Source organism: Styela clava, chromosome 4 (genome assembly GCF_964204865.1).
Source record: "Styela clava chromosome 4, kaStyClav1.hap1.2, whole genome shotgun sequence".
Taxonomy (NCBI): Eukaryota; Metazoa; Chordata; class Ascidiacea; order Stolidobranchia; family Styelidae; genus Styela; species Styela clava.
This window is the reverse complement of record NC_135253.1, coordinates 15399566-15425159: the sequence shown is the minus strand read 5'-3', so window position 1 is coordinate 15425159 and position 25594 is coordinate 15399566. Positions and strand designations below refer to the sequence as shown.

The 25594-nt window shown below is 34.6% G+C and overlaps 5 protein-coding genes across 6 annotated transcripts; 1 reads left to right on the top strand and 4 right to left on the bottom strand.

Moving 5' to 3' along the window:
- Positions 1–383: 383 nt before the first annotated feature.
- On the bottom strand, positions 384–2299 carry LOC120327309 (protein yippee-like 5). The gene is made up of 3 exons (XM_039393769.2): positions 2114–2299; positions 1759–1895; positions 384–1287 (listed from the first exon to the last, which is right to left on the bottom strand). The coding sequence occupies exons 1-3, from the start codon at positions 2252–2254 to the stop codon at positions 1116–1118; spliced, it is 450 nt and encodes a 149-aa protein (XP_039249703.1). The 5' UTR covers positions 2255–2299; the 3' UTR covers positions 384–1115.
- Positions 2281–5977, bottom strand: LOC120326529 (alanine--tRNA ligase, mitochondrial-like). The gene has a single exon (XM_078111834.1). It carries the CDS (start codon positions 5227–5229, stop codon positions 2662–2664), a length of 2568 nt encoding a protein of 855 aa, XP_077967960.1. The 5' UTR covers positions 5230–5977; the 3' UTR covers positions 2281–2661.
- Positions 5978–13687: 7710 nt separating this feature from the next.
- LOC120327311 (uncharacterized) lies at positions 13688–17035 on the top strand. 2 transcript variants are annotated; one of them, XM_078111870.1, is made up of 4 exons: positions 13688–14737; positions 15195–15389; positions 15710–15806; positions 16267–17035. In XM_078111870.1, exons 1-4 carry the CDS (start codon positions 14533–14535, stop codon positions 16634–16636), a joined length of 867 nt encoding a protein of 288 aa, XP_077967996.1. In that variant the 5' UTR covers positions 13688–14532; the 3' UTR covers positions 16637–17035. The 2 variants fall into 2 exon arrangements, with proteins under 2 accessions (XP_077967996.1, XP_077967995.1); XM_078111869.1 differs by having other exon boundaries at positions 13695–14737; positions 15165–15389.
- Positions 17036–18116: 1081 nt separating this feature from the next.
- On the bottom strand, positions 18117–20053 carry LOC120327310 (protein yippee-like 5). Its single transcript, XM_039393770.2, has 3 exons — positions 19762–20053; positions 19407–19543; positions 18117–18943 (listed from the first exon to the last, which is right to left on the bottom strand). Exons 1-3 carry the CDS (start codon positions 19900–19902, stop codon positions 18772–18774), a joined length of 450 nt encoding a protein of 149 aa, XP_039249704.1. The 5' UTR covers positions 19903–20053; the 3' UTR covers positions 18117–18771.
- LOC120327307 (alanine--tRNA ligase, mitochondrial-like) lies at positions 19872–24324 on the bottom strand. Its single transcript, XM_039393768.2, has one exon. It carries the CDS (start codon positions 22880–22882, stop codon positions 20315–20317), a length of 2568 nt encoding a protein of 855 aa, XP_039249702.2. The 5' UTR covers positions 22883–24324; the 3' UTR covers positions 19872–20314.
- Between the last annotated feature and the right edge of the window lie 1270 nt (positions 24325–25594).

Here is a 25594-nt window from a genome sequence, read left to right as displayed (position 1 = left end):
TTATTAATCCCTTGACTTGGACCGGTTTTAAAGACACTTTCTTATCGTTAAAAATTGTCGCTTTTGCCGATGGAATGGTTTTTATACTCATAAAATGATGGGAGAACTTACAGCGCTCATCCTGTCCCCGTAGATGGGGGTGACTTGGTCCCGCAGTAGCTTGCCCCGGTTGTTAAAATGACCACGCGCCGCCACTGCAAATGACCCTAAATTTTGAATATACGGGTATTCAATATCCCAATTTTTTCAGAATGTAATATTCAGTGTTGGCCACATCAGATATTATATACCGTCTCATGCAAAATTGGTTTCCTCTCTGATTGCCTACCACACCCTTTGCTAATATTCACACTAACCCTAACCATAGCTTAAAAACACAATCATAGAATGTCAAAAGTAATAATGTATTGAATAAATATAGATCTGAAATATATAGATAAAGTATCACATGTCAAAAATTTTGACTAGAAGTGAAAGTTAATTCAGCTGCCATGATTCCTGAAAGCTTTAAAATGACCATATCCTTTTCCTTATCGAAATTCAAAAAAAAAAAAAAAAACAATAGTTCTCAGTCTGTATGCAAGTGAAAAAGACCTTTAAAAATTAAATGTAAGATAATAATAACTTCTTTAATTAGTAATTTTTGAACAAAGTAGGCAAGCAGCTGCCAGGTTATCATAATGTGTTACCAGATTACCACATTGATATGGGGAGGGAATACCTCACAGAGAAATGTAATAACATTTCAACATGATCTCAGTAACACTTCTATATGTGGTCGGTAGTAATGGTGCAGTATGCCCATAATCTGATCACAAGTTAGCATGAAAACAAAATAGAACTACTTCTGTAATTCATATGTTGTAACAAGTTATTAGTTTGGCATCAACTTCTCTTCATAATTTCAATTTGAACATATAAACATAAATGATAAAATCCCATCAGCGGCTTGGCATATCCTGGTACCTGATTATTCATAGGCCAAACACTAGTATTTTTTGTGTATGATAGTAACATCCTCTGGCAAACTTTGATACGTTGTCATTCACCGAGTCAGTCCAACATGTCCCATGTAACAACAATAACAGTTTCACTATGTTTTGTTACAAAAACAGTTACTCGCTGGTCCATGCCCCTGTAGCATCATCACTGTTTGATGAATTTGTTGTTACAGTTGCCTGATTCATTCTCTTTCTAATGCTATGTACAGATGGTTTTGGTGTTTCGTCAAATCCATCACTTTCCATTATGAGAGCTCGTTCCAATATTATTCTTCCCTCTTTGTATCTGAAAATATACATTTCTATTTGTGCAATTTTCTAAACATCAAAAAGGGAGACAGCTGTCAGAATGTTTGACTACTTCTTTACAACACTGGTCATCATGAATATGAAGCACACTGGTGTGAGACGTATTAAACAAGTATTTTATGAAAGAAGGTGGTCATGTATTGGTAATACTCATCAGATCGGCATTGGAGTATGTATAAAACTACACAGCCATGTTCTATGAAGTCTAAGAAATTTTTATTTCAAAAGTTTTACCAAGAGCAATAGTTATGTGGAAATCGCTACCTCATCACGAACTGGCTTAAAATACTTCAACCCTCACATCAATTTGTATTTTCTTACACCACCATTATCTCGATTTAGCTCCAGGCAATGTCATAGTTGTTTACTAAGAGATGAGATCCCTTCACTTATGAGTGTGTGTGACCATGCTCCTAGCACACTTTCATTACAAAAAGCAATCCTTTACCTCTGTGCTTCTTCTGTTGCATACTCATACATCCATCCCAGCTTAGTCTTACAATTTCTACAGCAAACATCTCGTACCATATGACGACCCGTCAACATGACTCTATCTTGAACTTCACTGTAAGTCAAGTTTACCACCTGTAATTAGAAAATTAGCTACTATTGGTAAAAATTACGGTAATATTGAGACTGAAATCAGCCTTATTGAGACTGAAATCAGCCTGAACGAGTATCTCATCTAAGACCCATATTTGAAATTGAACAAGCGAAGCATCAAATAGTAATTACTGGGATCCTAATTACTTTAATTGTGTACAGATCTTTATTTCGCAACCAGCATTATTAACCAGCATTACCTTGCTGAACAAAAATGCTCGTCCAGTAGCTCCAGTGAATCTCGTAGATATTAATTCCACACGATTTGTCAATGATGTATCACAGGTTGCACATGCAAACAATCTTGAACCTCCAATATGTTCGAGAAAGATACGACCCATGATTAATTAAATATTACAATTCTACACTAAAAATTGAAGTAACAAACATGTTAATAATAAAAAATTGTTTGAATAATTTAATGACAAATTTGGTAGACCTATTCATTTTCATATCCAAAATAATTTCCAATCAAAGCTAAACGCAGCCTCACAGTTAGTTGAAAACTTCTCAAAAGCAGGGATTCTTGCTGAATATTATGTTTGTATTATTTGTACTATAATATTCGATATGCCTTGAATTTGCATATTGGATAGAGGAACTGAGAAAAAATGTCAAAACAATACCACTTTATCTAAATGATCAAAAGCATATTGATATATTTTATAATCCTAGAAGTTTAACCCTTACTACTCATTTGGATCAAAATATTATATATAAAAATATAAAGTTGGTATATATATATTCTTTAACTAGATTTTAGGCTGATTCTTTTGATTTTTGTGGATAATTGTTGTGACTGATGACGCAACTTCGCCTGCATATCAGATTTGCAAATTGTTGAAATATCAGCACTAATAACTTCATGATTCAATTGTCCAATTTGTTTTTTTATTTCTTTGTACGTCGTAACAGAGATATCATTTTCAGACAATAATTTTTTGCTTTCATCAACTTGTTTACAAACTCTTGTCTGGACATCTTTCAGGCATGATTCTGAGTCCTCAGCTGGCCTTCCTGTTAAACATTTAACAGTTGTTCTATTTAATCCCTGGCTTTTGCAAGATAGTATAACAAACTGCCCAATATCTCCAGTTTTTTGAACATGTGTGCCACCACATAATTCAACAGAATGGTTATTTTGAGAACATTTACCAATAGAAATAATTCTAGCTGGATCAGAATATATATTGTCTGTTAGTCTTCGGATGTTACCATCATCAAGAGCATCATTCAAAGCAATGTTACTGGCAACCACATTACCATCTGATAAAATTTGAGTGCGAACTACTTGTAAGATTTTATTGAGTTGAGAGCTTGTTGGTGTGGGTCCATTCAAAGTTAATCGAAAGCTATCTTCATCTACTTTCGATCCTTGTTGAATAATATCAGATCCGATAATTTCTCTCCATGCATGGTTAATAATATGAGTTGCAGTGTGAGCCCGCATGCATGCCCGTCTTCTTGCTGGATTTAGCGATAATTTAACCTCATCCCCAACTTTTAGACTCATACATTCTCTAGAAATGTATCCATGATGAAATATGTACCCTCCAGCGTAATTGACATCCAATATACTGAAGGCTTCTGTGTTATCAACATCCACTGATCCCTTGTCTGCAACTTGTCCACCATCAGTATAATAGAAAGAACTTTTATCAAAAACAAGAGCACAGTGGAGACCAGGTTCGACAGTGTCCAATAATTTGCCTTCGCTTGAAATAACACATAACAATTTTGAAGATAATGATGGAAAATTATATGACCTAGTATCATTATTTCTTACAGTAATATATTTTGGTTGTGCATCTGTGGCAGGAATATTTTTCGACCTCATATCATTGATAATATTTGATGTAATTTCAATATTTTGTTTCATTTGTTTATTCTCGATTTCTCTTCCTGATTGTTTCAACTCTTCTCGGCCTTCTTGATATCTATTGAATTCATCAATGTCCAAAACAATATCTTTCTCGTTAAGATTATTTATTATTAATTCAATGGGATATCCATAATGATTATACAGTAGAATAGCAGTTTCCATTGGAAAATTTTTTTCCTTACTAATATTCTTTATAGCTTTATTGAATATTTTTCCACCCTTTTTTAGAACATTAATGAAACTATCTTCTTCGTTGCGAATTATTCTTATTACGTCAATTTGACGATCTTTCATGTACAGATAATGTGACGATAAGGAACCTACTACAATTGGAACTAATTCACATAAAAGTCCATCAGGAGCATGTAATATTTGTTTTGATTTGAGGTAAGCTCGACGTAACACTCTCCTCAAGATTAACTCAGCCCCTGCATTCCCGGGATAAACATGATCAGATATTGCAATTACTAGCATACGTATATGGTCACTAACAATCCTGTATGCTTCGTCTATAGGAGTATTTGTACCTTGATATTTTGGACAATTGCAAATTTCTCCAATTTGGTTCAAAATAGGTAGAAATAAATCTGTATCATAATTTGATTTCTTATTCTGCAAAATTGCAGTAATTCGTTCCAATCCCATTCCTGTATCAACATGATTTGTTGGTAAATATACCAGATCTCCATTTGAAATTCTATTGTATTGCATAAATACTAAATTCCATATTTCAACAACGTCTGAATGACCAGCATTTACCAAATCTCGCCCGTTTCCGGCATAATCATAATGAATCTCTGTACAAGGCCCACATGGCCCTTTATCTCCCATTTCCCAGAAATTATCTTTAAATCCAAATGGTAAAATGTTCTTACTGGGTACTCCAAGAGATTTCCACACATCTCTTGTACTCGTATCAGTGTCTAGTTTTTGTAAATCATCCCCTCCAAAATAGGTAAAATACAATCTATCTAGGGGTAATTTAAATTGTTCAGTCAACAATTCAAGTGCCATCTCGCAAGCTTTTTTTTTAAAGTAATCTCCAAAAGACCATGAACCCAACATTTCAAAAAATGTGTGATGTGATGTGTCCTTACCAACATCTTGCAAATCATTGTGCTTCCCTCCTGCACGTATACATTTTTGACTGTTAACAGCTCGTCTTAATGAAGACATTTTGTCATTTGGATCAATAGTGTCTAATATTTTTGGCTTGAACTGGTTCATTCCGGCATTGACAAAGAGTAATGAGGGATCGCTGAGAAGTTTGACCGATGATGAAGAAATGAACTCATGGTTGTGTTGTTTATGAAAAAAATCAATGAACTTTTTTCTGATTTTATAAGATGACATTGAAAATCTTGACGTATAAATTAAATCCTTTGAAGACCTTACTACAAGACATCTTCTCACACAATAGGAACTCATCGTCATAGAAGACAAATTTAGGTTCTACAGTAGTACTCGAAAATCATGGAATGATATAATTAGGTCATGAAAGAGAACTAGTCACAATAAATATATCATATGTATGTGTTAATAGCAAAGTAGCTCTTATTTCAGTATTTGACATAGTCCAGTAGTCAGTTATCAGGTCACGGTACCAAACAAAAAGACTTTAATTTTGTTTTATACTAGAGCCACCAAAATGAATTGGTTGATTGGTTTAGGATAGGATACACATATTTATCCCGGGGGAGAGTACCAACCAGCGGTTATGTGAACCACCCTACGGCGGCGAGGAGTCCAGCAATCTTCTCGCACATAACCATCCTCTCATGGGATTCGAACCCACGCAGAGTAATTCAGTAATTACAGATGCGGTGACGAGCGTATTGCTAATGCTTAGCACGATGAGCACCACCGCTACGCCCGCGTTTATCAAGTAAAGTGCAGAAATTAAGATAGATTTGAAAGATATACCGTACTGGATATCAGATCGGTTTACAGCTTTCGCCCTCTGGACTTTTCTGATCAGTTTGAGTTCAAGTTATGACAGTATGACTTCAATTTTCAGTTTCCTCGGGAGTCGTTTAAAAATAATTTTAAAGATTTATTTATGAATATTTATTTACCACAGTAGCAACATATACCCATACCTTCGGTTCTGGTACAATCCTAGCCCTGTAACCCTAACTAGGCTATACACAAATGTCTTATAAGGCTATAAATCTACATGCAGACATGTAGACTATTATATACTGTATATAAATGATTATTTCTAAACAACTGTTAAGGCAGTAAGGCGAACGTAAAACAAAATCATAACTCAAATGAATAAATAAAAACTGACTTATGGAATACTAGGCTAAATTGAAGATTTTTCATTCAAAACAGCCCAATACTGCAATAGCTGTAAAGCGTAACAAAACAGCAATAACGGAATAACATGGCACAACCTTGCATTCACAATCAGACAATGGCGATTGTTTTCGTTTTCATGCTGAATCAGCTGTCGATCACGTGATAATTTGATCCCACGTCATTTTCATTATTTCCTTGATAATAAAAAGAACCCTATCGTCATTTTTTTGTGATACTCCGCCAACTTTGTGGTTATTTCAAGCGTAGGGATCAGAAATTCGATTCCGACTCCCAGGAGTTCGAAAATCCGCATACAGTAAAATGAAAAATGCCAAACTACGCAATGCAAGTCTGTCCGCCCAATGACATTAAACAACATGATAGGCAACTCTGACGTCACTCCATAAGACTACAGGCAAAACATTGTATTTCATGATACGCTCCAATGCACATATTTCTCGTCGCCTTTCGTGTCCGTTTTCCGCTCGCTTTTGCTACTCGGCGTCTTTTTTACGTGTAGTACCTGTCTTTTTGCGCCTGTAACGAAACAAAATAATCTCTATATCTAAGAAGTTTTGCTTACTTGAAAAGCTGGAATAACAGGCAAGCTGTAAAGAGCAATTCTGGACATCATAGACGTTTTTTTTTATCAGAGAAGATTACAAACGCGATAGCGGAAAGATTTGTGTGGAACATTTTGCAGATAATGACAAAGTTCAAAGTTAGTAATTTTAATGTTTGCGCTTAATCATTGAAATTTCATTTAAAGAGGGTGTCATACAAAACTGTGCTGCGATACAATTCCATAACACAAAGTTTGCACCTATCGAACTTGCTTTTGTAGGTGAATTTATTAGACATATTACATATTCAGTTAATCGTAGGTAACATTGCTGGTACATAATGCATCATAGAGGTTTGTTTAAATTTAGGAATTTAGCCCACTAATTAATATTATCTTCTATGCAGGAGGTTGCAGGGCTGAATTCAACTTGCAGCCTTACCGATCACCTGACGATGCTCATTTAGTTTGGCTCGAGCAAGTCTCCTTGAAATGCTTGTGTGGATGGAAACTACCTATATTTTTTGCCTTCCTCCGATTTTAGACAAATTTATTCTGAGGAATTTCGCATATAATTCTCACTGATTGTTGGCTGTTTATAATTCCTATTGATTGTGAATTCTGATTATAACAATGAGTTGAAAATTTTTTTACCTAATTTACTGGCACCTTTTTCTTGTCAATACTCCAAGCTGAGGTAATAAACATGACAATACTTTTATGTCATCTGGAAGCAAAATATGCACACTAATTAATAGTTTGGCACATTGAGATAATACATCATGACAGAAAATACAAGTTAAACATATGTATGACCATCACATGGTAATTAAAATTAAAAAAAATTAATAGGGGCTGTGGAGTATGGAAAGTTCAAGACAAAGAAAAAGACGAATGTTCATAGCTCATGAACTCTCAATTTTGCCTCCATTGCTTTGTGAAGGCCAATATATTTCGAGTGGCTGAATTGGTTTACCTTCATGATAGCAACGATTTTGTATTTAATATAGCGAGATGTTTTCAATTTAATTGAAGTGATATAATCTCCCAAAGCAATGCTTGAATTGTCTAGAATAGATCAGTGGTGTCAAACTCATGGGTTTTCGAGAGCCGCATTGCATTTTGAAAATTGTAAAAAGAGCCGCAAACAGTTTTTGATAATGTATACTTAAAAGATATTTTTAAGATAGTTTTAGTTTGTGACATATATTGTGATGCAACTAAACAGTTGGATTAAGTTTTATTATTTTCTTCAATTTCAAATGCAATTACATATTAATATTTGCATTCCACTATTATTGCAACATTTGCAAGTTACAGTATTTATTATAAAAAATCGTAAAATTCTATGTACAACCATCAAAATCATTTTTGAACAAGCTTTGAATAAGGAAAGAATAATACATACACTAAAAATAACTTAATCTAAATATATGAACCTAAAATTAACAAAAATACTACAGTATAAACTCAATGTTTTAATAATTACATTTGTCCTGGCGTTTGGCATCTTTTTTGTGTCACCAGCATACTAAGGCCAATCTGAAATGATTTTATAGTACCAACTCTAACTAACGAGGCCACATGATCATGGGTTTATCTGGATCTTTACGAATGTTTAGTTAATTCCAGTAATGCAAAAAAGTTACTTTTATCATTTCATGTATAGATCAGTAAAAAAACAAATGACAGATTTTTTCGACAAGACATTTCGCACTACATTGCGTGGCATAGGATTGCTTGATTTATTATTGATATTGATTTTTAGTAACTAAGTCGTTGTATAATTATATTAATATACAAACACATGGAAATTTTCTGTTCGAAGTTGGTCTTCGAATTTGTCATATTGACTGCTGAGCTTATTGTGTTTTTTGATTGTATTGATGGAAATATGACAAAATAAACAATGTGCTTCAGAATTTTGTGAAGAGCAGAAATGTTACAACTCCCATTTTCTTCGAAAATGCCACCTTCTTCATGTACTTTGCGTTTAATTTAATTACTCAAGTGTTTTATTCAAGTATTCTTTTGCTAGCTTGATGTGTATTCTTAATTGGGCCAAAATGTGGACAAAAAAAATCAATATTCCAAAACTACTTTCAGTAAATTGTTTTCTGTGTGAATAATCAATTTCACTTTAGAAGGTTTGAAAAATCTATTACATTTAGATAAAAAAAAAAAAAAACTTCCAAAATACTATTACAATTATTGTTAATCGAGGACCGCACTGGAAGTTCTCTGGGGCCGCGAGTTTGAGATCCCTGGTCTAGATTGAAGTTGTTCAAAAAATATATGATAGTATTTTATCATGAATGATGATTATACCCCTTCCGGAATTTCTTCTATAGTACTATCAAAAGCTGATGAACCAAATATAACACAGGTGCAGTGAGGTACCCGTAATCCTCATTTCTAAAGCTGTTTTAAGTATGTCTGGCGTGTTTTGTGCCTTTTTACAAATAAGACCGCTTAAGCAATCTTACGCTTTGGAATTTTTAGTTATTTTCCTCAAGCCCTGCAGGATGTGGGGGCCATACACAACTCTACCGGAGGGTCAAATGTCTTTGCATGCCTCCATAGGTTGTTTTTCTATTGCATATTTCTATTTTCAATTGCATTATATTTCTTGGAATCACACTGTCACTGATATGTCGCCAGACTTCTGATATCTCCCCGTCTGCTATAGTTGAAAGTTGAATAGTTGAAAGTTTTGCTTATGTCGGCTTATTTCTTGATTGATATACTTACTATTTCTGCTATTGCCTCTTGTGCTGCAAGAGTCTCACAATGCTTAGACAGGTTTGTCCACAACTTTCACATCTGAAGAAAGAGAGGAGATTTATTAATTTTCGTTAAGAATAAATAAAGCAGTCTATATGATTCAGAATGGAAAAGCTAATAAATCCAATATCTCATGTTTTATTTAAAAAATATTTTACTGAATTTGGTATATAAACCAACTAATAAAAGGGTTTAGTCAGAAAATTACAAGCATTCGTGGCTCCAAATACTTGAGAAATCAGACTATACAATATAGACCGGTATGAGTGAAATGTTAGGTGAACTTGTTAACACTTTGATTCAATACGCAAATAAAAGTGAATGCGTAATAGTATGTTACAATGAGCAGCAATCAACAATGAGTATATATCCTCACTGATTAAAAAAATCTAACTGGAGGTGCATGAACTATTTGAAACCATAACGGGTAAGTAAATATGTAATTTCGGCAAATGGGCAACTACGTACCGTACTGAATTAATAACTTCGTAGTATTTGACAAAGGCTGGCTTTCCCACATGTACCCAACAGTGCGATGCCCGGGTGTGATATACAACAATAGTATTCACCTTACCTTTTACCGATTTCTTTTTACCCCAACTTTCAAAAATATCATTAAAATCGACAACAACTGTCAAAGCAGGCACGAACACCATTCGTGCTACGCCTTGAAAGCAGCACACATCCGCTCGTTTTCGTCTCGTCAAGTATGTGCATTGGAGCGTGCTATCGAATACGATCTTCGGACAAAAATGCCGGAGTTGCGCATCATGTTGTTTAATGTCATTGGTCCGCCCAATGACATTAAACAACATGAGGCGCAACTCCGGCATTTTTGGCCGAAGATCGTATCCAATAGCACGCTCCAATGCACATACTTGACGAGACGAAAACGAGCGGATGTGTGCTGTTTTCAAGGCATAGCACGAATGGTGTTCGTGCCTGCTTTGACAGTTGTTGTCGATTTTAATGATATTTTGGAAAGTTGAGGTAAAAAGAAATCGGAAAAAGGTAAGGTGAATACTATTGTTGTATATCACACCCGGGCATCGCACTGTTAAGTACATCTGGAAAAGCCAGCTTTTGTCAAATACTACGAAGTTATTAATTCAGCACGATACATAGTTGCCCATTTGCCGAAATTGCATGTTTACCTAACCTTTATGGTTTCAAATAGTTCATGCACCTCCATTTAGATTTTTTTTAATCAGTGAGGATATATACTCATTGCTGTAAAATACTATTGCTCATTCACTTTTATTTGCGTATTGAATCAAAAGGTTAACAAGTTCACCTAACATTTCACTCATACCGGTCTATATTGTATAGTCTGATCTCTCAAGTATTTGGAGCCACGAATGCTTGTAATTTTCTGACTAAACCCCTTTATTAGTTGGTTTATATACCAAATTCAGTAAAACATTTTTTACATAAAACATGAGATATTGGATTTATTAGCTTTTCCATTCTAAATCATATAGACATTATTTATTTATTCCTAACGAAAATTAATAAATCTTCTCTCTTTCTTCAGATGTGAAAGTTGTGGACAAACCTGGGTAAGCATTGTGAGACTCCTGCAGCACAAGAGGCAATAGCAAAAATAGTTAGAGTACTCCATAAATGTTTGCAATAGAAGAACAACCAATGGAGGCATGCAAAGACATTTGATGTGAAACTCGCGGCCCCAGAGACCTTCCAGTGCGGCCCTCGAACGATTAAAAATAATTGTAATAGTATTTTGGAAGTTTTTTTTTTATCTAAATGTAATAGATTTTTCAAACCTTTTAAAGTGAAATTGATTATTCACACAGGAAACAAATTACTGAAATTAGTTTTGAAAAATTATTTTTTTTTGTTCACATTTTGCCCTAATTAGGAATACACATCAGGCTAGCAAAAGAATACTTGAATAAAACACTTGAGTGATTAAATTAAACGCAAAGTACAAGAAGAAGGTGGCATTTTCGAAGAAATTGGGAGTTGCAATATTTCTGAATTTCGCAAAATTCTGGAGATATTGTTTATTTTGTCATATTTCCATCAGTACAATGAAAAAACACAATAAGCTCAGCAGTCAATATGACAAATTCGAAGAGCAACTTCGAACAGAAAATTTCCATGTGTTGGTATATTAATATAATTATACAACGACTTAGTTACTAAAAATCAATATCAATAATAATTCAAGCAACCCTATGCCACGCAATGTGGCGCGAAATGTCTTGTCGAAAAAATCTGTCATTTGTTATTTTACTGATCTATACATGAAATGATAAAAGTAACTTTTTTGCATTACTGGAATTAATTAAACATTCGCAAAGATCCAGATTAACCCATGATCATGTGACCTCGTTTGTTAGAGTTGATACTATAAAATCATTTCAGCCTGGCCCTAGTATGCTGGTGACAAAAAAAGATGCCAAACGTCAGGACAAATGTAATTAAAAAAAAGATTGAGTTTATACTGTAGTATTTTTGTTAGTTTTAGGTCCATATATTTACATTTAGTCATTTTTAGTGTATGTATTATTCTTTCCTTATCCAAAGCTTGTTCAAAAATGATTTTGATGGTTGTACATAGAATTTTATGATTTTTTGTAATAAATACAGTAACTTGCAATAATAGTGGAATGCAAATATTAATATGTAATTGCATTTGTAATTGAAGAAAATTATAAAACTTAATCCAACTGTTTAGTTGCATCACAATTTATGTCACAAACTAAAACTATCTTAAAAATATCTTTCAAGTATACATTATCAAAAACTGTTTGCGGCCCTTTCTACAATTTCCAAAATGCAATACGGCTCTCGAAAACCCATGAGTTTGACACCACTGATCCATCTAGAGTAGATTCTAGACGATTCAAGCATTGCTTTGGGAAATAATATCACTTCAATTAAATTGAAAAAAAATCTCGCTATATTAAATACAAAATCTTTGCTATCATAAAGATAAACTAATTCAGCCACTCGAAATATATTGGCGTTCACAAAGCAATGAAGGCAAAATTGAGAGTTCATGAGATATGAATTTTTGTTCTTTTCTTTGTCTTGAACCTTCTCATACTCCACAGCCCCTAATAATTTTTTTTAATTTTAATTACCATGTGATGGTCATACATATCTTTAACTTGTATTTTCTGTCATGATGTATTATCTCAATGTGTCAAACTTGTAATTAGTGTGCATATTTTGCTCCCAGATGAAAAAAATGTATTGTCTTGTTTATTACCTCAGCTTGGAGTATTGACAAGAAAAAGGTGCCAGTGAATTACGTAAAAAATTTTTTAACTCTTTGTTATAATCAGAATTCACAATTAATAGGAGTTATAAACAGCTAACAATCAATGAGAATTATATGCGAAATCCCTCAGAATAAATTTGTCTTCTAAAATCGGAGGAAAGAAAAACATATGGGTAGTTTCCATTCACACAAGTCTTTCATGAAGACTTGCTGGAGCCAAACTAAATGAGCATCGTCAGCTGATCGGTAAGGCTGCAAGTTAAGTTTCAGTCCTGCAACCTCCTGCACAGAAGATAATATTAATTAGTGGGCTATGAGCTAAATTTCTAAATATAGACACAAACCTATCTACGAGGCATTATATACCAGCAATGTTACCTACGATTAACTGAATATGTAATATGTCTAATAAATTCACCTACTAAAGCAAGTTCGATAGGTGCAAACTTTGTTTTATGGAATTGTATCACAGCACCGTTAGGAGAAGTGAAAACAGTTTTGCTGTTTTGTATGACACCCTCTTAAAATGAAATTTCAATGTTTAAGCGCAAACATTAGAATTACTAACTTTGAACTTTGTCATTATCTGCAAAATGTTCCACTCAAATCTTTACGCTATCGCGTTTGTAATCTTCTCTGATAATAAAAACGTCTATGATGTCCAGAATTACTCTCTACAGCTTGTCTGCTATTCCAGCTTACCAAGTGAGCAAAACTTCTTAGATATAGTGATTATATTTTTCGTTACAGGCGCAAAAAGGCAGGTACTACACCCAAAGAAGACGCCGAGTAGCAAAAGCGAGCGAGAAACGGTCGCGAAAGGCGACGAGAAATACGTGCATTGGAGCGTATCATGAAATATAATCTTTCGCCTGCAGTCTTATGGAGTGACGTCAGAGTTGCCTATCATGTTGTTTAATGTCATTGGTCCGCCAAGCGAATAAAGATAGCAGGAAACAACAAATGACGGAATAGCAGAGAATGCTTTTTATTGATAATGGGAGCCAATCTGTATGTTCTTAACCTTGACAAAATTCAAAAAGCGCAACGAAAGGTCCCGTATGTTTGTGCTGATAAATTTGGGCAATCGTGGGTCATCACACGCTGCATGTTTTCTGGGCATAGCCAGCAGTGTCTGTAATGTACCACCGAACTTCTTCTCCAACAAACAGAATGTTATTGGTATATTTAGATTAGCAGCTAGATATTCACCAAGACACTACTGTAGCGTCACCAAAATTTCAAGCAAATCAAATCTTTTTCTTCAAATATCATCTGATCGTCCGGCGTTAACGGAACCATCTTTGTAACATTCTGCTTTTAAAACGAGGCATGGCGTTGTAGTAAATTGCTTACACATTTCATTTAGTCCGAATTTCAATGGATTCAGTTTATGTAACACAATGATTCTGCATTTTCTATCAGTTATAAGCAGAATTCATTAGTTGATATTAAAGTAATCAAGTAAAGTAATCAAGAGATGCGCCCTAGTTTGAGGTCTTTTAATTAGAAAATGATTAGAAAACAGAATTAAACGTTAAATCTCTATTCGAGGATACGCAGACGACATCAGACAACGCGAAGAAGCGGGCGTATAAGTTATTTGTGCTTGCCAAGGATCGTTAGATTTATTCAGTTAGGGTTAGACTAGTGCGTTTTCTCGCCAGCTGATGTGGTAGTACGGTATATTTCAAATGATTAGTTGTTCCGAATGTGTTGTTGCAAGCAACCTTTAAAAATTCGTATTTTTCTCATATACTGTCCGTTGTTTATAAAGCAGTGCCGTCTTACAGTTCATCAGTAGCGAGCTCTTGTTTTCCTTGAAATAGTAAGGATCATGAATATATTGATACTGTACATCACTCTTTGTACTGCTTTGTCGAGCGTGAATGCACTGACTCCTCAAATATTAATGTCTATTAATGAAGGCGTAAATCGCCGTCAAAATGTCCCAGTGAACCCCGACGAAAACCTTATCACGGCAGTCTGTAAGACGAACCCGGAAATGGTTGAGACAAACGCTACAACAACTGCATTATCTGGTTAGTATCCTTTATAATGATAAATTAATTGATAATCCTAACAGTAAAAACGGTCGTTACGCGAGCCATCAGGATGATACAAAACAGCAGACTTTAAAAAGTTCTGCCGCCTATCGCCATAACATCTGCGCTTCTATTATATATGTGTAATGTTTAGGATATTTTTGTAATCTTCGTAAGATTCCACCTGATCCATACCATGTCGTCCTACAAGTTTTCTGGGCTAGTTCGACGTATTTACCAACCGACTGGGAACTACAGGTATACTTCTTGTTCCAAAACTCATGATGTGAAAATTTTGAGTGAGTGTGATCAATGTTAAATGTATTGGTTCACGAAGGAAAGCAAAGTAAGCATAATAACAATCATAACTAGCGCACATTAGATTGCCTGTAAACTTTGTGTGTAAAGTGTAAATATTTTGCAGCTGACACCTCACCCACAAACTCCATTGTAGATATCTATCGAAAATGCAAGGTATCGGGCACAAGATATTGTCGACTACGATTGCTACAGCCTGAGAGACGATATCTAATCTCTCGTGAGATAGATTGGACAAAAAATTATAGCGTTATTGCGACAAAATATCAGAGCATTCCTGTGCATTGCCACGAAAATGATGTTTCGAATTATGCAATGATTATATTTCAAGGTTATTATATATGATACTAGTTTGAGACAGCCTGTATATATTATATTTGTATAATTAGCACATATATACTAACTATTGTAAATGCGATTAAAATCACAATAACCTGTAAACATAATTATATTTGTTACACTAATTGGATGTTTTTATGCTAATCTTTGACATAATTCATCCATGCTTCAAGCTATGCTGGAATACATATGGCACAAATTCACTCAGATGCCGGAAAATGAACTGGGAGGTACTAAATATGCCGTATAGTCTACTCTCTCTCGCTCACACTTCAATATATATATATATTATATTTTATAAATTGCCTTTAGATCATTTTGAAACAAACTCTACGAAACATGTCTCCCTTTACTCCATCTCACAATGTGAAGAAGACGAAGAGCATGGTTATGGGTTTTACGTGACTATGTGAGTCGGTATAATGATAACCGTTTTCATTTAATTTAGACATTGGCATTGTTATTGGCGTGCTTTGTTCTTGTGCTTATTAAAAAATAACAGTCGAGTAAGCAAATATGTACCATGCAAAAACATAACCAAATGTATAGTTTAATACTATCCAAAAACTTAAAAAATAAATGACAATTAAATACGGAAATATTGTAAATAGTTTACCTAATAATCTTGTTATACATATTGTTCTATAATCATTATTCTATAGTGACAACATATCCAAAAAGTTTTATGCACTGAATTCATTACAGTATTACTCACAAAATAATTAATGTTCAGCGTTACCACTTACTTTATATTCGAAAATGTACAATTTAACAGTTTGCTGTAAAATCTCCACTATATGTTCGGCGATTCAATCAAACCTTGCATTCTTCCGTGGGCAGTTCAAATTCTGATTTATGTATTTAAACAGGTGCATATTCGGATTCTTAACAATTCTCGTTGTTATTGGCACTCTCCTGGAATTATGTACTGTATTCCATCAAAACAAAACGCAATACATAAAAGGAAAACGGAAGAAACAAACATCGGTTCCAGGTTGGAGATTCTCCAGATGCACGATTCCGTGCGAGTACAAAAATAAAATAAATATCATCGTTATTTGTGGAAAAATTTGCGATTCAGAGACAATAAGCACCAACGTAAAAGACGTTTACGACCTAAATAACACGCCACGATGTCAAAAACAATCAATTTCAGCAAAAGGCAATTGCACGCGTTATTGGCGACCTTTTCGGTTCTCAACCCCCCATGTCAGTCATGTTACAGGCCTGACGAAATAAAATATCTGAATCTGAACTAAGATAACAATTATGCACGTTTGTCGAGAGGCGTTAAATATTGAGAAGGTTCAATCGGAAAATGTTTCAATAAAAAATTTCAAATTGGGAGAACAATTATACTCGTATTTTTATTTAAATAGTAATAATCGCACAAGTATCTTAATTCAACAACAGTCTTGAAAATTCAAGAGGGCGCATTTTGAGTTTTGCTATGGGCGCGCCATTTTACATAGATACGCCCCTGCTCAATGGTCGGCAACCTTTTGTCGCTCGTTGGCCAAAATTAAGGTTTGCAAGTCATTGGCGGGCCGCACATATTTTTAGAAAGTTGAAAACCGAACGGATAATACTTTTTATAATAATAAATATCAAGCAGTGATACATCTATCGAATAGATTTATTAATAGATTTAATAGATATAGATTTAGTAGATTTATTTCCTCATCGCATCTCAAAAAAATGCCATTTGAATATTTTCGGCGCCATTGAACCCTTTTCACTTAGCATCAACTTCTGCGTTTTTTTGCAATTTGATAGGCTCATTAAGCGATAATTGTAAATTATATACTTGTTAGGTTATAATGTTATTTAGTCTACACGTGTCTTACAATAAATTCTATTACGTAAAGAATATAGTCGTCAAAACAGCTGTTTTGTTACTATAATTCAGTGAACCGCCGCATCCGGCCCGCGGGCCGTAGGTTGCCGACCCTTGGTGTAGCTGCTTTAATAACCAGCTTCGGTTCTCCACGGTCCTTTAATTTAGCGTGATATTTTTGCTAGATGGAAGAAATAAACTTGACTATGACTTTACAATCCGAAGTTAAAGCCAAAGCACCACTCTCACATATTTGGAACAGACAACTTATCATCCTAAAACAAATCAACTACCTAATTAGTTATACTAGTTCCATTAGGGAAGACCAGGCAACTCGAGAAAATAGATTACCAACCAAAACAATGTTTTGGGCACAAAAAAAAGAAAATTCCAGAATATACAATGATTTATGATCCACTGACAAATGACCCTAAATTTTGAATATATAATTGTCATCATGAATATCATACCGTGATTAAATATTCAGGTTTGACCACATCAGCTACTGCCGTGTTTACCCGAAAATAGGAGCTTGTTTGAAAAAAAAAATGTCCCCCCCCCCCTCTTAAAATAGACCCTAGTTGGTTTTTAAAAAAAAGAAATTGTTATTTGATAAGTAAATGGATATCGGTTCCATATTTTGTATATTTGAATATCTTGTGATTTTCTACTTTGTAATTTTGTTTTTGATAAATGAAAATAAAAGACATCCCCCAAAAAGAAGCCCTAGTTTTATTTTTCGAAAGAAAATTGAATCTCGGAGAAACACGGTATATACCCTGTCTCATACAAAATCAGTCGTGGATGTTCTCTCTGAACTGATTGCCTACCACAGCCTTTGCTAATATTAACCCTAAACCATAGCTTGAATACGCAATCATAGAACATCAAAAGTAATAATGTATTGAATAAATATAGATCTGAAATATATAGATAAAGTATCACTTTGAAAGGACCATATCCTTTTCCTTATTGAAGAAAAACACAAAACAATAGTTCTTAGTCTATATGCATGCAAGTGAAAAAGACCTTTAAAAATTAAATGTAAGATAATAATAACTTCTTTAATTAGTAATTATTGCACAAAGTAGGCAAGCAGCTGCCAGGTAATCATAATGTGTTACTAGATTACCACATTGATATGGGGAGGGAATACCTCACAGAGAAATGTCATGATCTCAGTAACATTTCTATATGTGGTCGGACGTAATGGTGCAGTATGCTCATAATCTGATCACAAGTTAGCATGAAAACAAAATAGAACTACTTCTGTAATTCATATGTTGTAACAAGTTATTAGTTTGGCATCAACTTCTCTTCATAATTTCAATTTGAACATATAAACATAAATGATAAAATCCCATCAGCGGCTTGGCATATCCTGGTACCTGATTATTCATAGGCCAAACACTAGTATTTTTTGTGTATGATAGTAACATCCTCTGGCAAACTTCGATACGTTGTCATTCACCGAGTCAGTCCAACATGTCCCACGTAACAACAATAACAGTTTCACTATGTTTTGTTACGAAAACAGTTACTCGCTGGTCCATACCCCTGTAGCATCATCACTGTTTGATGAATTTGTTGTTACAGTTGCCTGATTCATTCTCTTTCTAATGCTATGTACAGATGGTTTTGGTGTTTCTTCAAATCCATCACTTTCCATTATGAGAGCTCGTTCCAATATTATTCTTCCCTCTTTGTATCTGAAAATATACATTTCTATTTGTGCAATTTTAAACATCAAAAAGGGAGACAGCTGTCAGAATGTTTGACTACTTCTTTACAACACTGGTCATCATTAATATGAAGCACACTGGTGTGAGACGTATTAAACAAGTATTTTACAAAAGAAGGTGGTCATGTATTGGTAATACTCATCAGATCGGCATTGGAGTATGTATAAGACTACACAGCCATGTTCTATGAAGACTAAGAAATTTTTGATCCAAAAGTTTTTCCAAGAGCAATAGTTATGTGGAATTCTCTACCTCATTCACTACGAACTGACTTGAAATACTTCAACCCTCACATCAATTTGTATTTTCTTACACCACCATTAATTCGATTTAGCTTCCGGCAATGCTATGGAGAGATGAGATCCCTTCACTTCTAATTGTGTGTGACCTTGCCTTTAGCACACTCTCATTACAAAAAACAATCCTTTACCTCTGTGCTTCTTCTGTTGCATACTCGTACATCCATCCCAGCTTAGTCTTACAATTTCTACAGCAAACATCTCGTACCATATGACGACCCGTCAACATGACTCTATCTTGAACTTCACTGTAAGTCAAGTTTACCACCTGTAATTAGAAAATTAGTTACTATTGGTAAAAATAACGGTAATATTGAGACTGAAATCAGCCTTATTGAGACTGAAATCAGCCTGAACGAGAATCTCATCTAAGACCCATATTTGAAATTGAACAAGCGAAGCATCAAATAGTAATTACTGGGATCCTAATTACTTTAATTGTGTACAGATCTTTATTTCGCAACCAGCATTATTAACCAGCATTACCTTGTTGAACAAATATGCTCGTCCAGTAGCTCCAGTAAATCTCATAGATATTAATTCCACACGATTTGTCAATGATGTATCACAGTTTGCACATGCAAACAATCTTGAACCTCCAATATGTTCGAGAAAGATACGACCCATGATTAATTTAATATTACAATTCTACACTAGAAATTGGAGTAACAAATATGTTAATAATAATAAATTGATAGAATTATTTAATCACAAAATTGGTATTCAAAGTTAATTGAACTATAACAGTGGTATTCATTTTCATATCCAAAATAATTTTCAATTGAAGCACACAGTTAGTTGAAAACTTCCCAGAAGAAGGGATTCTTACTGAATTGTATGTTTGTATTATTTTTACTATATTATTCAAGATTCCTGGAATTTGCATATTGGATAGAGGAACTGAGATTAAGATGTCGAAATAATATCATTTTCAGCTGAATGATCGAAAGCATATTGATATATCTTTATTTATAATCCTAGGAGTTTAACCCTTACTACTCATTTAGATGAAAATATAAAGTTGGTATATATATATTCTTCAACCAGATTTTCGGCTGATTCTTTTGATTTTTGTAGATAATTGTTGTGACTGATGACGCAACTTCGCCTGCATATCAGATTTGCAAATTGTTGAAATATCAGCACTAATAACTTCATGATACAATTGTCCAATTTGTTTTTTTATTTCTTTGTACGTCGTAACAGAGATATCATTTTCAGACAATAATTTTTTGTTTTCATCAACTTGTTTACAAACTCTTGTCTGGACATCTTTCAGGCATGATTCTGAGTCCTCAGCTGGCCTTCCTGTTAAACATTTAACAGTTGTTCTATTTAATCCCTGACTTTTGCAAGATAGTATAACAAACTGCCCAATATCTCCAGTTTTTTGAACATGTGTGCCACCACATAATTCAACAGAGTGATTATTTTGAGAACATTTACCAATAGAAATAATTCTAGCTGGATCAGAATATATATTGTCTGTTAGTCTTCGGATGTTACCATCATCAAGAGCATCATTCAAAGCAATGTTACTGGCAACCACATTACCATCTGATAAAATTTGAGTGCGAACTACTTGTAAGATTTTATTGAGTTGAGATCGTGTTGGTGTGGGTCCATTCAAAGTTAATCGAAAGCTATCTTCATCTACTTTCGATCCTTGTTGAATAATATCAGATCCGATAATTTCTCTCCATGCATGGTTAATAATATGAGTTGCAGTGTGAGCCCGCATGCATGCCTGTCTTCTTGCTGGATTTAGCGATAATTTAACCTCATCCCCAACTTTTAGACTCATACATTCTCTAGAAATGTATCCATGATGAAATATGTACCCTCCAGCATAAGTGACATCCAATATACTGAAGGCTTCTGTGTTATCAACATCCACTGATCCCTTGTCTGCAACTTGTCCACCATCAGTATAATAGAAAGAACTTTTATCAAAAACAAGAGCACAGTGGAGACCAGGTTCGACAGTGTCCAATAATTTGCCTTCGCTTGAAATAACACATAACAATTTTGAAGCTAATGATGGAAAATTATATGACCTAGTATCATTATTTCTTACAGTAATATATTTTGGTTGTGCATCTGTGGCAGGAATATTTTTCGACCTCAAATCATTGATAATATTTGATGTAATTTCAATATTTTGTTTCATTTGTTTATTCTCGATTTCTCTTCCTGATTGTTTCAACTCTTCTCGGCCTTCTTGATATCTATTGAATTCATCAATGTCCAAAACAATATCTTTCTCGTTAAGATTATTTATTATTAATTCAATGGGATATCCATAATGATTATACAGTAGAATAGCAGTTTCCATTGGAAAATTTTTTTCCTTACTAATATTCTTTATAGCTTTATTGAATATTTTTTCACCCTTTTTTAGAACATTAATGAAACTATCTTCTTCATTGCGAATTATTCTTATTACATCAATTTGACGATCTTTCATGTACAGATAATGTGACGATAAGGAACCTACTACAATTGGAACTAATTCACATAAAAGTCCATCAGGAGCATGTAATATTTGTTTTGATTTGAGGTAAGCTCGACGTAACACTCTCCTCAAGATTAACTCAGCCCCTGCATTCCCGGGATAAACATGATCAGATATTGCAACTACTAGCATACGTATATGGTCACTAACAATCCTGTATGCTTCGTCTATAGGAGTATTTGTACCTTGATATTTTGGACAATTGCAAATTTCTCCAATTTGGTTCAAAATAGGTAGAAATAAATCTGTATCATAATTTGATTTCTTATTCTGCAAAATTGCAGTAATTCGTTCCAATCCCATTCCTGTATCAACATGATTTGTTGGTAAATATACCAGATCTCCATTTGAAATTCTATTGTATTGCATAAATACTAAATTCCATATTTCAACAACGTCTGAATGACCAGCATTTACCAAATCTCGCCCGTTTCCGGCATAATCATAATGAATCTCTGTACAAGGCCCACATGGCCCTTTATCTCCCATTTCCCAGAAATTATCTTTAAATCCAAATGGTAAAATGTTCTTACTGGGTACTCCAAGAGATTTCCACACATCTCTTGTACTCGTATCAGTGTCTAGTCTTTGTAAATCATCCCCTCCAAAATAGGTAAAATACAATCTATCTACGGGTAATTTAAATTGTTCAGTCAACAATTCAAGTGCCATCTCGCAAGCTTTTTCTTTAAAGTAATCTCCAAAAGACCATGAACCCAACATTTCAAAAAATGTGTGATGTGATGTGTCCTTACCAACATCTTGCAAATCATTGTGCTTCCCTCCTGCACGTATACATTTTTGACTGTTAACAGCTCGTCTTAATGAAGACATTTTGTCATTTGGATCAATAGTGTCTAATATTTTTGGCTTGAACTGGTTCATTCCGGCATTGACAAAAAGTAATGAGGGATCGCTGAGAAGTTTGACCGATGATGAAGAAATGAATTCATGGTTGTGTTGTTTATGAAAAAAATCAATGAACTTTTTTCTGATTTCATAAGATGACATTGAAAATCTTGACGTATAAATTAAATCCTTTGAAGACCTTACTACAAGACATCTTCTCACACAATAGGAACTCATCGTCATAGAAGACAAATTTAGGTTCTACATTAGTACTCGAAAATCATGGAATGATATAATTAAGTCATGAAAGAGAAAGCTCTTATTTCAGTATTTGACATAGTCCAGTAGTCAGTTATCAGGTTACGGTACCAAACAAAAAGACTTTAATTTTGTTTTATACTAGAGCCACCAAAATGAATTGGTTGATTGGTTTAGGATAGGATGCACATATTTATCCCGGGGGAGAGTACCGACCAGCGGTTATGTGAACCACCCTACCGCGGCGAGGAGTCCAGCAATCCTCTCACACATAACCATCCTCTCATGGGATTCGAACCCACGCAGACTAATTCAGTAATTACAGACGCGGTGACGAGCGTATTCCTAATGCTTAGCACGATGAGCACCACCGCTACGCCCGCGTTTATCAAGTGAAGTGCAGAAATTAAGATAAATTTGAAAGATATACTGGATATCAGATCGGTTTACAGCTTTCGCCCTCTGGACTTTTCTGATCAGTTTGAGTTCAAGTTATGACAGTATGACTTCAATTTTCAGTTTCCTCAGGAGTCGTTTAAAAATAATTTTAAAGATTTATTTATGAATATTTATTTACCACAGTGGCAACATATACCATACCCATACCTTCGGTTCTGGTACAATCCTAGCCCTGTAACCCTAACTAGGCTATACACAAATGTCTGAATGTCATATAAGGCTATAAATCTACATGCAGACATGTAGACTATTACCGGTATATAAATTATTATTTCTAAACAACTGCTAAGGCGAACGTAAAACAAAATCATAACTCAAATGAATAAATAAAAACTGACTTATGGAATACTAGGCTAAATTGAAGATTTTTCATTCAAAACAGCCCAATACTGCAATAGCTGTAAAGCGTAACAAAACAGCAATAACGGAATAACATGGCACAACCCTGCATTCACAATCAGACAATGGCGATTGTTTTCGTTTTCATGCTGAATCAGCTGTCGATCACGTGATAATTTTTTGTGATACTCCGCCAACTTTGTGGTCATTTCAAGCGTAGGGATCAGAATTTCGATTCCGACTCCCAGGAGTTCGAAAATCCGCATACAGTAAAATGAAAAATGCCAAACTACGCAATGCAAGTCTGTCCGCCAAGCGAATAAAGATAGCAGGAAACAACAAATGACGGAATAGCAGAGAATGCTTTTTATTGATAATGGGAGCCACTCTGTATGTTCTTAACCTTGACAAAATTCAGAAAAGCGCAACGAAAGGTTTCGTATGTTTGCGCTGATAAATTTGGGCAATCGTGGGTCATCACACGCTGCATGTTTTCTGGGCATAGCCAGCAGTGTCTGTAATGTACCACCGAACTTCTTCTCCAACAAACAGAATGTTATTGGTATATTTAGATTAGCAGCTAGATATTCACCAAGACACTGTAGCGTCACCAAAATTTCAAACAAATCAAATCTGATCGTCCGGCGTTAACGGAACCATCTTTGTAACATTCTACTTTTAAAACGAGGCATGGCGTTGTAGTAAATTGCTTACACATTTCATTTAGTCCGAATTTCAATGGATTCAGTTTATGTAACACAATGATTCTGCATGTTCTATCAGTTATAAGCAGAATTCATTAGTTGATATTAAAGTAATCAAGTAAAGTAATCAAGAGATGCGCCCTAGTTTGAGGTCTTTTAATTAGAAAATGATTAGAAAACAGTATTAAACGTTAAATCTCTATTCGAGGATACGCAGACGACATCAGACAACGCGAAGAGCGGGTGTATAAGTTATCTGTGCTGGCTAGGCTTGCACGTAATTTACGGATTTACGGAATTATTTCGAGTTACGGAAGCGAAGTTACGAATTACGTAAAGTCGTAATTATTGGTCGAGCGCTTTCGCGATTGAAACGAGCTCTCTTCAGAGCAGTCAATTCCATCGATTGTAAAAAATTAAAGTTCAAGTAAAAGAAGTTAGAGTTCCGGTATTCGCAGCCGTTTTTCTCTCTCTTGTTAGGCAGATGGGGAAGGCATAACGCGTCATTTACTAACCTATTATCAACGTATCTAGGATGGCCAATGTACATATTAACCGTAGATAAGGAATAGACTTGTGTTGAGACCGGTGGACGTCAACACACCTGGTTTCAACTTCTTCGGATGAAATGACTAAAGAATGTAAGAGATCAACTTATAAAACATGGTGTATTTGTAAATGCCGTGATAATTAATGAAGCGCTTATCAAACATCAATATAAAGACGGAAGAGAAATTGCGTAATGAACCAACGCAACTTAGTATTTTCGGCATCGGTAAAGCGACTGAGACGGCAGAGAAACAACAATACGACGGGATTTTCCGTGTTTATTCTGCGCGAGATCCATTTTCTATTACAAAATCTTAATGTTCTGTTACCGATTTGGAATTGCTCAATATGTTTTTCACAATGCCTCGCAATATGTCGGCCAAACATGATTACCTGTCTTTACCAAATGCGACAACTTATTGCCGATTTATTGTCGACTCGAATACCACCGACACTCGACCAAACTTGTGTCAATCTTGGCAAATAGGATTGTCGACTTGAGTTGAAAAAAAATAAATTAATATTTTCAATAATGTGCAAAATAAATGTCACAAAATGCATTGCTTTGCGATATAACTTTGTATTTTCGGAGAAGGCATGTCATATAAGTACGGTATTTTAAATAATGCGCAAATAATTAATATTT